Raw genomic sequence first — 15,027 nt, 5'->3', positions numbered from 1 at the left:
TCGGCTTTACCTCATAAACGTGGCGCTTTGTGTCCAGACAGTTCCCCAGGTAGCGTTTAATAGTTAATATGTCTTGAGCGTACATTTCTCCTCTATAGTTGTCTCAGGAAGGGTCTTAGTCACCACATCTGCACTCTCTGAAGCGTTTCCCGGCCCCACACCCGTCCTCACCAGGCCCCTCAGCTGTTGAGTAAGTACCTCATAAAACTGTTTTTAATTTCTTGTTCTTTTCCTCTCAGCCCTTGTGTCAGTGGGTTGGTATATAGACTCTTAGCCCTCCCAAACAGCAAACTCACAAATTCTGTCCCCAGAATTTGCCCCCCTTTGTCGTCTTGTGATTGGAATTTCTCATGAGCCTGAGCTGCTTACATTAAACAAAACATTGTGGAACATGATGCTGATAATAGAGAGCAACCGTGTGGAAGAGGCCTTCCATACAAAGACAGGAAACCCGAGCCTTGTTTAAACCAGACCTTGAGCATCAGTTTTGTTTCCTTTCCTGGGATGCAGCTCTGACCTTTCAGAATAATGCATGGTTACCCAGCAACTCTTCCTGCCCTTAATGTCTTGAGCTGTGGGTATTTGCTGCAGAAGACTCAGTGAGAGGCAGCTGTTCCTATAAGGGGTTTCAGGGGTTCCTATCCCATGACTCCTGTGTTACCAGAGTAAAAATTTACAGCAGAGGGCTTTAGAGCTTGTTGCCTTCCTCTCCTCTTGTCTAAATGAGATCTTTAAACCTTTACCCAGGTTTACCCTCTTCTATAGGGAAGGAGGAGAGGGAGAAAGAGAGAGGAGGGGAGGAAGTCAGATGTCATCTGATATATTCCATTCAGCATACTTCCTCGATTTTTATCATTGTAATTTGACATTTTTATCTTAGTGATGAATGTAGAAAGCATTGAATAATTTAACTGTTGGTCTTTTTAAACTAACATTCTGATTATATCCTATTTGTTAGGTATAAATAGCAGAATACTTAAGCTGGTTCAAATGTAAAGGTACTTAAAAGGGAAAAGTCTAGAAATATAATTTAAATTCAGGCATGATTTGATCAGGCCCCCACCTCTGTTTTTCTTCCCTTCTTTTGCCCCTGCCCTTTTATATGTCACCTTTGGCCTCCAGCCTGTTCTCTTCTGGTTGCAAGTCCACTCCCTCCTCCTTCTCTGTTCACATTCAAGGGAGGGAAGCGGTATTTTCCCTCACCAAAAACCAAAGTCAAGTCCATTGCCATCGAGTCAATTCCGACTCATCTAGTCAATTCCGACTCACAGCAACCCTGTAGGACAGAGTAGAGCTGCCCCATTGGGTTTCCAGGGTTGTGAATCTTTACAGAAACAGACTGCCACGTCTTTCTCCCCTGGAGCAGCTGGTGGGTTTGAACTGCCAGTGTTTCCATAAGCAGCCAAGCCCTTTAACCACTGTGCCACCAGGACTTTGAACAAAAGGCTAGAGCCTTGCTTAGAATGGTACAACCTACATCAGTCCCTCTGACCACAGAAATCCCATGTGCTGATTGGTTTAGCCCTGGCTTAACACCCAATACTGAGCCAGTCTGCTCTTGGCAGTCTGCTGATTGCCAAATGCCAGTCAGGCTCCTGGAGCTGGGGGAGGTGTCACACCATCTAAGCCTTATGGGGGGGGGGGTTCCCAGGAAAAAGTGTAGTAATGTTTATTGAGTGCTTGTTTTTGTTGTTAGTTGTTGCAGAGTTGACTCCATCTCATAGCGACCTTAGGTAAAACAGGACATGTTGCTAGGTCCTGTGCAATCTTCATGATCACTGGTAACTTAGGATGTGCCAAGTACCGTGGTTCTCTGTGTGATCATTCTGTAATCCTTGTCATATCCCTATAGTTACTTTTAAGAACACATCAACTGGCGTTGGATGTTGGTGGACTGTCAGCAAATGTCTCTTCTGCCTGTTGGATGTTGGTGGACTGTCAGCAAATGTCTCTTCTGCCTGTTGGATGTTGGTGGACTGTCAGCAAATGTCTCTTCTGCCTGTTGGATGTTGGTGGACTGTCAGCAAATGTCTCTTCTGCCTGTTGGATGTTGGTGGACTAGGAGCAAATGTCTCGTCTGCCTGTTCCTTTCTTCAGGTGTTCCAGGAAGCCCTCTTAGAGAATTCAGAACTCTGAGTTTTAGAGATGATCTAATGTAACTCTTTTGCATATAAGAAAACTGAAGCGTTAAAAGACATGAGCACTGCCACAATGAACTCTGCTTTCCAGAGTTGAAACTGGAACACAAAAAACAAATAGTAACATGTCTGTTACCACTTGCTACACCATGGCCCTTGACAGACATTGCTAATTGGTCTCATCTTTATTGATAAGCAACATCCAATCTGTGAGTCATTTGGAGATAGCACGTGAGCTATGGTCAATTTCCTATGCTTGAACTGGAACTCAGGTTGCTAGCCTCCTTGCATAGTGCTTTGTCCAGTATGGCTTTTGATTGATCTTTTTAGGACTTGGATGATTTTCTATACTATGATCTGTGTGGACAGTCAAAATTTTAAACAGACAGATCTTTTTCAAATGAAGTATACTGACTGCTTGAAAACCTACCAGACTTGAAGCTTGAAAACTTCATGTACAGACCAGCCTATCTCCAGTTTTAAAACACCTAAGATGTTTGACTTGAGAATTGTGACTTTTTTGCTAATAACTGAGACGCTTGTTATAATCAATTCCGTGTTGGGTCTACAAGAAGCAAAAGTGATGTTGGCCCAACTTTATGCTAGTTGGATTTTGAGTGGGTAAACTATCCCAGCTGCTGATGGGAATTTTCATTGGATGTTCGGATGTGGGGCAGATTTGACCTGAAAGACACAACTTTTAAATCCCAGGTAGAGTCTAAACATGTGTACAGACTGTGCCTTTGAAAGCTCTTTAGAATCCTCCAGTCCTCGAAGACATGCATGTTCATGGCACATGCTTTAGTACTTGCACCTCACACACCCATGCAGGCATCACGAATCAATCAACTCCTTTTGAGCCTCTCCTCAGCCTCAGAATCTTCTCCTCGGCACTCCAGGTAGTCGCTGGTGCCATCCTCACTGTTTTTGATTCCTCATTTTTCAGAGCAGGAAATAGGCTCCAGAGAGGCCTTGACGGCATCAGAAATTAGTCACGTTTCAGGTTTTACCTGAAATTAGTTTTAATGCTTATTGCTAAAATACAGACCCTAGGAAATTAGACAGATAATACTTGGCATTACAAAACTAACAAAGTAGTTTCCATTTCGGGTATTCTTTTATTGCCAGCTGTTGATAGTTTGCCTGAAGATACAACACTGGTGTGAAACGAAGGGACAGAGTTTTTACACCTAAAATATAAAAAGAAAAAAACTTGCCAATGTATTTTATTATCTGGAAGGTAAATTTACATTTTCTTAACTGGTTCAAAAATCAGACTATTCCTTTCAAAAAAGTTGAACAGCTTTATAATTATACATGAATAAAGTGAAGACAGTGGAGATCAGCAAGATGAGAGCTCTGTAGCATTCCTATAACAATAAACGCACAGAGGGTAATTAAGCTGCCCGTACTGGAGACTGCAAAAGGATTGAGAGCCGAATCCCATAAAGTTTTTTTTTAAATTTTAAAATGGACTAATTTAAAGATGTGCATTAGATTGGGGAGAAAAAGCTTTAGTTAAGAGGTAAAACAATGAAAACACACACTTTTCAGTCGCTGCTGTTGGTTAGCAGTAGGCAATGAGATGCAGAGTAGTGAGCCTAGAGCCAGCTGATGCTTTCAATATAAGTTTCTGGAGAGAGGCATTAACAAGCATATTTGACTAGAAACAGCACATAACGTGTATATTACTTTTGTTTTTAATTAGATTTAGACAGAATTCATTATTTTTAATGGCTTTTCATTAGTGACTAGAAGCCATTATTTCAATATATTGTGGTAAAATAAATTCAAGGTGTATGCTTATTTTCTGTAAAGAACCTCTTACATATTGAGAGAAACCATCATTTAGAACACAAATCATAGATTAACAAAAACCATTACCATCAAGTCATTCCAACTCACAGCAGCCCTGTACAGGACAGGGTAGTACTGCCCCATGGGGTTTCCAGAGAGCGGCTGGTGGATTCAAATGGTCAGCCTTTTCATTAGCAGCCAAGCTCTTAACCATTGCACCGCCAGGGCTCCAAAATCATAGATGACAAAAAACAAAAACCCAACCCAGTGCTGTCGAGTCGATTCCGACTCATAGTGACCCTATAGGACAGAGTAGAACTACCCCATAGAGTTTCCAAAGAGCGCCTGGCAGGTTCGAACTGCCAACCCTTTGGTTAGCAGCCGTAGCACTTCACCACTACGCCACCAGGGTTTCCGATAAAATCACCGATAGGTGTTTGAAATTCTTTGCCTGTAGACAAAAGTATGATTTATATGCTCTAAAAATACGGCTTTTATCTCTTTTTTTCCTCTCAGGCCAGTTTTTAGCAGAAAATTGTATTGAACAACCAAAAAAAAGAAAACCAAACCCACTGCCATCAAGTTGATTCCAACTCATAGCGACCCTATAGAACAGAGTAGAACTGCCCCATAGAGTTTCCAAGGAGCACCCTTTGGTTTTGAACTGCTGACCTTTTGGTTAGCAGCAGTAGCTCTTAACCATTAACCACCAGGCTGTTGAACAACAGTTGACTTAACGAAAAATCTTGTTGCTGAAGTTATATTTGTTGCTATTTGGTCTTTTTAACTAATATTGCTCAGGTGGAAACAAAATTAAGATGTTTCGCTCAGATTTTTATTTGATTTTTTTTTTCATAGAAAATTACTAGTTTTGGTTCAAAATTCATGCATTTTTTGTGTATTCACAACAAAGAACTTTGACCAAGTTTTTGGGGCTAAATCTGCCAAAAAGAAATGTATATACATCAAGTAGGGTCTCACATGTGAGCCCAGATTTACAGTAGTTGCCATTATTTTCCCCTGGGGAATTCTGTCTGCCTTAAACAGGCCAGTTAGAATTAACCTCCAGTGTTTGATTTATTCACCCTAGGCTGGAAATACGTCTTCGTGATGCTGGTGTACTGAACTGTAGCATATCAGAGTGAGAAAAATACAGTGACTTGTTAATGGCACACTAAGGAGGCAGGAGTAGGTTATTTGAGAGCACAAATGAGCCACAAATTAAGCTAATAATGTTGCTTCTTAACTATAATTTTTAAAGGTGAATTTCTCCAACTTTATATATTACAAGATTTTTATATAGCCTTAAATGATAAAATATCACCCATGAGCTTGTTCTTTTTTTTAGACCAGCCTCTCTTTTCCTACGTGCAAATTCCTTTCATGCAGAGAGGATATGAGAACAGTCCTAGGACTATCCCTAAATTGGTGTTCATCTCCTCCATCTGTACCCCATAAACGTGCCCCCAAGTGCATACCAGTAAACCTGGGAAAATCTGGACGTTAAAATTTAACCACTTAACAAAACTGACGTTGTCTTTATTTGGCTTGTGTACAATTTCATAAATATTTCTTCTTCATCTTGTTGCCACAGTAACCACAAAAAGATGACCCTTTTCATCAGGATCGACTTGGAGACCAGCACTGGTACATAATTATTAACTAAACTCCAGGCTTGATTGATAACTCTCAAGTTTTTGCATTAACTTCCGCTTTTTGTTCTACCAGTCAATCTAGGATGCCGCATTGCATTTATTATTATGTCTCCTTAGTCTACTCTGGTCTATGACAGTTTTTCAGCCTTTCCTTTTTTTTTTTTATGACGTAGACCGTTTTGAAGACTAATGGTTAGGTATTTTGTAGAATGTCCTTCAATTTGGGTTAGTCTGATGTTTTCTTCACAATTAGGCTAGGGTTATGGGTTTTTAGAAAGAACACCATGAAGGCAAAGGGCCCTTCTCTTCACACATCAGGTATGTGATAGCCACGTGACAACACTGATGATGTTAACCCTCATCGCTTGGTTCCGTAATGTTTGTCACGTTTCTCTACCATAAATTTGCTGTTTTTTGCGTTCCCAGCTATGTTCTTTGAAAGCAAGTCATTTAGTCCATCTGTGGCTGTGATTAAGCTCCTCTTAATGGGATGGGTTATTGGAGGGGTCAGCTGTATTTATCTCTTGGCCTCTTCCCAAGTGAGCAGCACCCACCTAAGATGACCAGGGCCTTGTAAACTTCTCTGCACTTTAGAAGTGTCACCTACTGGGAAGCCCTGTCCTAGGCACAAGTGGGAGTCTCCTCCCTCTCTTTACATGACCACGAAACACCTGTATCCTGTCTTAGCCTTTGGTTGGGCTACATGTTCCCATATAACCATGTCATTGTAATAGCTTGTATCATGCACCAGATACTAAGTACTTCATGGACTATTTCATATGACCCTAAAACCACCTTTTGGTGTGGACACCATTCATTTTCCCACAGATGAGGAGGCTGAGCTACAGATAGCTTAAGTAAGTCACCCAGAGGAACCCCAAGGGAACTGGGGCAGCTCTGCTCCCTGGTACCCATTCTCAGTTTCGCACCTGGCTCTAAGTATTGAGTTAATATTTAAATGAGTACAGTGATGGATTGCTTAGCAAGACTAATTTTCCTCCTTGGTTGACCTTCTTTAATTAAAAAAGTCTATTAAAGCATAGAAAAAAGAAGAGAGCTTTAAGGAGAACTATGCTTTGTGAAAGGCATTGGGAAAGCAGTGGTTTTACCACATTCCTTTCTTAAAAAAAAAAAAACAAAAAACTGTTGCCCTTGGAGGGATTGTTAAATTTGCAGACAGATTCTTTTATGCACATCACATATTGGCAGCTTATTTTACCTTGTCACAGTACAGACCAATGTAATGCTTTAATGAGAAAAAGGAGTATTTGCTTTTGAAGTTGACATATCTTGATGCTTGACACCAAGGAAGAGAAAGACTTAGTAAAAAGTTAGCAGATGATTATATAGAAGGAAAACCAAACTAATGCACAGAAAACACGCTGTACTGTCTTTAAGGCAGAACTCTCCCACTCTTTCATCTTTTCTTCCAATTTATTTATATACCAAAATATATGTATTAGCCTTGGTGGCACAGTGGTTAAAGCGCTCAACCATAAACCAAAAGGTCAGCGGTTTGAACCCACCAGCCACTCTGAGGGAGAAAGATGTGGTAATCCGCTTCTGTCAAGACGTACAGCCTTGGAAACCCTATAGGGTGGTTTTTCCCTGTTCTATAGGGTCACAATGAGTTGGAATCTACTCTGTGGTAGCCGGTTTGATGGGGCTCATCACATACAAGACCCTGTGCAAGAGATGGGAGCCCTAGGAGCACAGTGGTTAAAACCTGAGCTGCTAACCAAAAGGTCAGCAGTTCAAATCCACCAGTCCCTCCTTGGAAACACTACTGGGCAGTTCGACACTGTCCCGGGTCGCTATGAGTCACAGTCGACTCGACGGCAGTGGTAAATGGGTGTTGGATATAAGTATAAAGTTGAGCAAGACAGAGCATGTTCTGGTGGAGTTCATCACCTAGTGAGTGAGAAAGACAGCTGTTAAGGAATGCACAGTAAATTACAATAGTGATGTTGATGATGATAGCCAGGAGAGCAGGAAACTCCTGTGTCTGCCTCACGGACAGCCTCCCTCACAGGGGGCATTTAAACTGACATCAGACCTTTAGCTGGGGATTCCAGATAAGTTCATGGAACTCTTAGAAAGAAAATATTTTTCATCATAGGTTGAGTGAGACATACTGTTAAATTCCCGTGGTACTTACAGGTTGGCCACATGTCTCCATTAGGATCTAATTCCTACAAGACCCTTAACAGTTGAATAGGAAATTACTTCTGGCAGCTGAGACTGCCCTGTGGTCTCTGTGGCACCCCCACCTCTCTCCCTTGGAAACATGTTGTTGTTGTTAGATGCCATCGAGTCAGTTCCAACTCATAGTGACCCTATGCACAACAGAACGAAACACCACCCAGTCCTGAGCCATCCTTACAATCGTTGCTATGCCTGAGCTCTTTGTTGCAGCCACTGTGTCAGTCCACCTCACTGAGGGTCTTCTTCTTTTCCGAGTTCTATACTCTGCCAAGCCTGATGTCCTTCCCCAGGGACTGATCCCTCCTGACAACATGTCCAAAGTATGCAAGACACAGTCTCGCCATCCTTGCTTCTAAGGAGCGTTCTAGTTGTACTTCTCCTAAGACAGGTTTGTTGGTTCTTTTGGCAGTCCATGGTATTCAATATTCTTCACCAACACCACAATTCAAAGGCATCAACTCTTCTTTGGTCTTCCTTATTCATTATCCAGCTTTCACATGCATATGATGGGATTGAAAATACCATGACATGGGTCAGGTGCACCTTAGTCTTCAAGGTGACATCTTGACATTTTGCTTTTCAAAACTTTAAAGAGATCCTTTGCAGCAGATTTGCCCAATGCCATGCGTCTTTTGATTTCTTGACTGCTGCTTCCATGTCTGTTGATTGTGAATCCAAGTAAAATGAAATCCTTGACAACTTCAATCTTTTCACCATTTATCATGATGTTGCTCATTGGTCCAGTTGTGAGGATTTTTGTTTTCCTTATGTTGAGGTGCAATCCAAACTGAAGGTGGTGGCGTTTGATCTTCATTAGTAAGTGCTTTAAGTCCTCTTTACTTTCAGCAAGCAAGGTTGTGTCATCTGCAGAACGCAGGTTGTTAATGAGTCTTCCTCCAGTCCCGATGCCCCATTCTTCTTCATATAGTCCAGCTTCTTGGATTACTTGCTCAGCATACAGATTGAATAGGTATGGTGGAAGGATACAACCCTGACACACACCTTTCCTGACTTTAAACCAATCAGTATCCCCTTGTTCTGTCCAAACAACTGCCTCTTGATCTAATTAAAGGTTCCTCATGAGCACAATTAAGTGTTCTGGAATTCCCATTCTTCGCAATGTTATCCATAGTTTGTTATGATTCACAGAGTCGAATGCCTTTGCATAGTCAATAAAACACAGGTAAACATCCTTCTGGTATTCTCTGCTTTCAGCCAGGATCCATCTGACATCAGCTATGATGTCCCTGGTTCCACATACTCTTCTGAAACCGGCCTGAATTTCTGGCAGTTCCTGTAGATATACTGCTACAGCTGTTTTTGAATGATCTTCAGCAAAATTTTGCTTGCATGTGATATTAATGATATTGTTCTAAAATTTCCACTTTCGGTTGTATCACCTTTCTTGGGAATAGGCATAAATATGGATCTCTTCCAGTCGGTTGGCCAGGCAGCTGTCTTCCATATTTCTTGGCATAGATGAGTGAGCACCTCCAGCGCTGCATCTGTTTGTTGAAACATCTCAGTTGATATTCCATCAATTCCTGGAGCCTTGTTTTTCGCCAATGCCTTCAGAGCAGCTTGGACTTCTTCCTTCAGTACCATTGGTTCCTGATCATATGCCACCTCTTGAAATGGTTGAACATCGACTAATTGTTTTTGGTATAATGACTCTTTGTATTCCTTCCATCTTCTTTTGATGCTTCCCGCGTCCTTTAGTATTTTCCGCATGGAATCCTTCAGTATTGCAACTCAGGGCTTGAATTTTTTCTTCAAATCTTTCAGCTTGAGAAATGCCGAGCATGTTCTTCCCTTTTGGTTTTCCATCTCCAGCTCCTTTGCACATGTCATTATAATACTTTGTCTTCTCGAGCTGCCCTTTGAAATCTTCTGTTCAGTTCTTTCACTTCATCAATTCTTCCTTTTGCTTTAGCTGCTCAACGTTCGAGAGCTAGTTTCAGAGTCTCCTCTGACATCCATCTTGGTCTTCTCTTTCTTTCCTGTCTTTTCAATGACCTCTTGCTTTCTTCATGTATGATGTCTTTGATGTCATTCTACAAGTCGTCTGGTCTTCGGTCACTAGTGTTCAGTGTGTCAAATCTATTCTTCAGATGGTCTCTAAGTTCAGGTGGGATATACTCAAGGTCATATTTTGGCTCCCGTGGACTTGCTCTGATTTTCTTCAGTTTCAGCTTGAACTTGCATATGAGGAATCGATGGTCCGTTCCACAGTCGGCCCCTGGCCTTGTTCTGACCGATGATATTGAGCTTTTCCATCATCTCTTTCCACAGATGTAGTCAGTTTGATTTCTGTGTGTTCCATCTGGCGAGGTCCATGTGTATAGTCACCATTTGTGTTGGTGAAAGAAGGTATGTGTAATAAAAAATATTTATTAAGGTCGTGGGTCTTGCAAAATTCTATCGTGGGATCTCCGGCATTGTTTCTATCACCGAGGCCATATTTTCCAACTACTGTTCCTTCTTCTTTGTTTCCAACTTTCACATTCCAATCACCAGTAATTATCAATGCATCCTGATTGCATGTTTGATCAATTTCAGACTGCAGCAGCTGTTAAAAATCTTCTATTTCTTCATCCTTGGCCCTAGCGGTTGGTGCGTAAATTTGAATAATAGTCGTATTAACTGGTCTTCCTTGTAAGCGTATGGATATTATCCTATCACTGACAGCGTTTTACTTCAGGATACATCTTGAAACGTTCTTTTTGACGATACATGTAACACCATTCCTCTTCAAGTTGTCATTCCCAGCATAGCAGACTGTATGATTGTCCAATTCAAAATGGCCAATACCAGTCCATTTCAGCTCACTAATGCCTAGGATATCGATGTTTATGTGTTCCATTTCATCTTTGATGATTTCCAGTTTTCCTAGATTCATACTTCGTACATTCCAGGTTCTGATTATTAATGGATGTTTGCAGCTGTTTCTTCTCATTTTGAGTCGTACCACATCAGCAGATGAAGGTCCCGAAAGCTTGACTCCATCCACGTCATTAAGATCGACTCTGCTTTGAGGAGGCAGCTCTTCCCCAGTCATCTTTTGAGTGCCTTCCAACCTGGGGGCTCATCTTCCAGCACTATATCAGACAGTGTTCCACTGCTCTTCGTAAGGTTTTCACTGGCTGATGCTTTTCAGAAGTAGGCTGCCGGGTCCTTCTTCCTAGTCCGTCTTATTCTGGAAGCTCGGCTGAAACCTGTCCTCCATGGGTGACCCTGCTGGTATCTGAATACCGGTAGCATAGCTTCCAGCATCACAGCAACACAGAAGCCCCCACAGTACGACAAACTGACAGACACGCGGGGGCTTGGAAGCATAACTTTGTGTGTCAGCTTGGCATGTCAGAGCTGGTGAGCTGATCAGAATTAGTTGTCAGCTGCCCAAATGCAGAATCATCCTGCCCGTTCTAAGAAAGAATCACTAAATCGTAAACTAACTGGCCGATGGCTTTGCCTTCCTTGTTTCAGATGGGTAATGTCATACCCAAGAGAGGATGGCTTCTTGCTGATTGTTTTTCCCAAAAATTAGGTTTAAGTTAAACACAGTCTTTATTTAGTGTCATGTTTCTTATTTAAAAACATGTATTCAAAGTTCTGAAAAACAGAGCATTCAGTACTGTGAGACTTGGGCAACTGCAGATGATTAATGATATAATTCTCTGTCCTTTAGAAAGTGTCTTAACTCCGGAGAGATTTATACAGTGTGGAATTGTGATGGTGCTTTGATGTGAGAATTGGTAATCAATACCTGGAGGCTTGGAAAAAGTGTTGTGTTTCCTCCATTATGACATAGGGGTTTCATAAGGCAAGGGTGTCTGGAGCATGAAGCACTCCAAAGAGGAATTAATTTAAAATCTGAAGTGGAAGATCAGTTTCAATTAAAATTGCACTTGAACGTATATTGGGTAGAAGTGCGAAAGCAAGTGTGTAGTTGGCTTAAATCTTCACATTGTTACCAGTGAATAAATGAATCCTGCTGGTACGAACCCTGATTGTATTTCTATAGAGTGCTAAATCATATTTCACCCATGTCTGCGAGGTTGTGAAAAATAATATGAATGGCAAGTGCTTTTCAGAGATTGCAGTGTATTTTTTTATTACGAGGATAATTGTTAGGCATCTGTGTGTTTTTACAAAGGACGGTTTGCATTCTTATTTCTTTGGAGTCGTATGTATCGTGTTCCATAGCAATTTTTCCTATTGAATGAGATTTTATTGGACTAGTAAGTTCCTACAAGGTCCAACCTAAAGGCTGGAGATTTGAATCCGTCCAGATTTGCCTCGGAAAAAAGGCCTGGAAATCTCCTCCTGAAAAATCAGCCATTGAAGACCCTGTGGAACACAGCTCTGCTCTGACACACATGAGGTCACCATGAGTCAGTCTGCCTGACAGTAGCTGCTTAACTGGCTATATACGTAGATGTATAATGTTAAAACAGTAGTTTCCGTGATTTGAAGATACAGGTCCAGTTGTGGCTAACCATATTTTTAATTTTGTCAGTATCAAATATATCAACTGTCACTGTATTCAGTTTTTCAGTGGATTCCTTTGGCATCTGGTAGGAAATTTGAGTAGTAGACAGGTGACTGGAGATACTATATGCCCTGGTTTCTTCACATATAGATGTAAAATGAGCATAAAGATTGGTCAGAATTGGGCAGATCATCGTTCCTCCCTTTGCTTGCAAGTACAAGCGCTCTTCCTTTCAGGGCTCATCACAGTCTTTGTGAGTTTGGCCAAGAGGTGAAACAACGGAATTGAGAAACTGTTGACCTTTCCTAATTTAGTTGGAGTTCTACAGTAAAGAAAACCGTGACTTTGAACTTCCCTGGGAGGTATTACGGCACTTGTAAATGATTTTTGGAAGTGCTCTGAGGTTGCGAGGCCTTTGCCAGTCAGTGTGCCTGTTCTTTCTGATGGTCTTTTTTTATCATACCCTTTGAAGTGAGGATTAGGGAAAATGACCTAGAGTGAGAGCGAGGCTGGGTTCTTTCCCAGAGAGCAAGGATACGAATCAGTTTTAGGGAGCTGCATCAATTATTCCTACAGCCGGAAGCTTCCATTATCATGACTGAGAAGATTTTGTGTGGTTGCTCCTCTTTTTCACAGCTCCCTTGTTTATGTCTGCTGTAAATGGTGAGATAAAGAAAATGAGAAGGGAACTGGGAAAACGATGACAGAGCGCTTGGTGGCAGTGATGGGCACCCATGTGGGCTCTCCTTCAGTAGGCAGGAGATTATGCTAAGGTTTCATTTGTCCTCTGCCACACGAGGCCAGGTGCACACTGGGGGCACAAGGATACTGTTGGTGGGTAGGCTGCTCTCCTAAAAGCAAGCTGGCCATTCATCCCCTTCCATCTGGTCTGTGAAGAAATTGAGAGCTAAATATCCTAGAAGTTATACATATGTGTACGTATATACACACTCTAAACTTTATTGATTTGGAAATCTAAGTTTTCTAAAAATAGTAATGTTTAAACTTAATATTTTATATTTAATTATCAAAAGGGGATATATCTTAGTAAGGGTTATTTCTTTCTAACAGATTGCTCCTGCTTTGTCGGTCCAGAAGGGTTAAAGCTAGGGTGCAGAAAAACCTCAGAGCTGGTTATCAACATGATGGGCTTTGCCCCCATAGTGTTTCATTTCTCAATGGGCAGAGAGGCAGATGCGGCATGTTCTCTGCCTCCCATTATTCCACAGTCTAAGCTCCAGTTAGAATTATCTTTATGGTCACGTTTTCTCCCTTTATTTCTGTGGGGTATGTCCCAATAAAGTTTTTGTTTATTCGAACACTACATGAGTCTAGTCTGAAAGAAACTTACTACCACCCATCTCGTATGAGAGAGAGGGAGAGAAGCGGAGACGTGAGTGTACAAGCTAACACTATGTGTAACCTTAACCGAAACCCTGCCCCGACCCTAGATCTAGCTCTAACCCTCAAACTAGCCCTACCCGAAATCCTAGATCTGACCCTTACCCTATCCCTGACCCTAAACCTAGATCTAACCCTACAGTTGACACTAACCCTGGACATAGCCTGAAGCCTAACATTAAGCAAATTCCTAACCCTAACCCTGGATGTAACACGAAGCCTAAGCCTAACTCTAACCTATCAGCGTGTTAAGTGTGCAAGCTCTGGCCACATTGAAAATCTTTCACTTTCAGCCAAAGGGAAAAACATGCCTTGGTACCGTTGTTCGTAATGACTGTCATCTAGTTTTGGGTTGCTTTTAATTTTACATATTTTTTTCTTTTCCTTTTCACAAATTCCTGTGCGTTAAGAGGTAATGTGTTTAGGATGCTGCTCACAAGAGCAGAACGTGCTTACACTGGTTAAGGTGCTTTCTTGTCAACAAATGCTTTGCTTGTTTAGAACACGTATTAAGATTTTTTTTAAAAATATGAACAACTTTGACTGCCCTTCTGGACAACTCTCTGATTAAGATGAAGCTAGCAAATGTTTGATTACAAATCAAGAAGCAAAACCATCTTAAGAAACATATCTTTCTTAAATCTCCTTGCCATATCGAGCGGATGGTTCTTGAGCCTTAGTTTTCAGTACTCTAATGTCTTCAGACTCATACCATAGCGACCCTATAGGACAGAGTAGAACTGCCCCATAGAGTGTCCAAGGAGCGCCTGGTGGATTCAAACTGCCCACCCTTTGGTTAGCAGCCGTAGCACTTAAGCACTACGCCACCAGGGTTTCCTGTGAGTCGGAATTGTCTCAGCGGCCCTGGGTTTGGTTTTTGGTTTAATGTCTTCAGAGCAAGCACATGTAGAAATGTACACGTGCAGTGCAAGAGGCAGTGCTTGGCTTCCGCAGTCTCATCAGTTCCATCCGTCTTGAACCCACGAGCCATCAGGATTGAAGTGCTGTTTTCTTTGACAGGTGCCTATGGTCCTGAGCACTGGGTCACGTCCAGCGTCAGCTGTGGGGGCCGTCACCAGTCTCCTATAGACATTTTAGACCAGCATGCACGTGTCGGCGAGGAATACCAGGACCTGCAGCTTGATGGCTTCGACAACGAGTCCTCTAACAAAACCTGGATGAAAAACACGGGGAAAACAGGTAGGCTGTGTCTTCTTTACCTGTCCGCAGGTCAACGTGAAACAAGTCTCGCTGTCACTAGTAACCTTAACGGTCACTTGCTCCTTAAAGAGTACATGTAGCTATGGGGAGCCTGTTGCTGAGCAAGAGCTTGGAAATT

General features: G+C 41.9%; 1 protein-coding gene across 3 annotated transcripts in view; it reads left to right on the top strand.

Annotated features, from left to right (window-relative positions):
• Positions 1–15,027, top strand: part of PTPRG (protein tyrosine phosphatase receptor type G) — an 822,569-nt gene that overhangs the window by 456,364 nt on the left and 351,178 nt on the right. For all 3 annotated transcript variants that reach the window (XM_064274291.1, XM_064274292.1, XM_064274290.1), the window contains exon 3: positions 14,709–14,888. In XM_064274291.1, the coding sequence (XP_064130361.1) occupies positions 14,709–14,888 (180 nt within the window). The remainder of the gene's footprint in view (positions 1–14,708; positions 14,889–15,027) is intronic.

Source organism: Loxodonta africana, chromosome 22 (assembly GCF_030014295.1).
Source record: "Loxodonta africana isolate mLoxAfr1 chromosome 22, mLoxAfr1.hap2, whole genome shotgun sequence".
Taxonomy (NCBI): Eukaryota; Metazoa; Chordata; class Mammalia; order Proboscidea; family Elephantidae; genus Loxodonta; species Loxodonta africana.
Note: the sequence above shows the minus strand (reverse complement) of the source record. Positions and strands in the feature narration are given on the sequence as shown.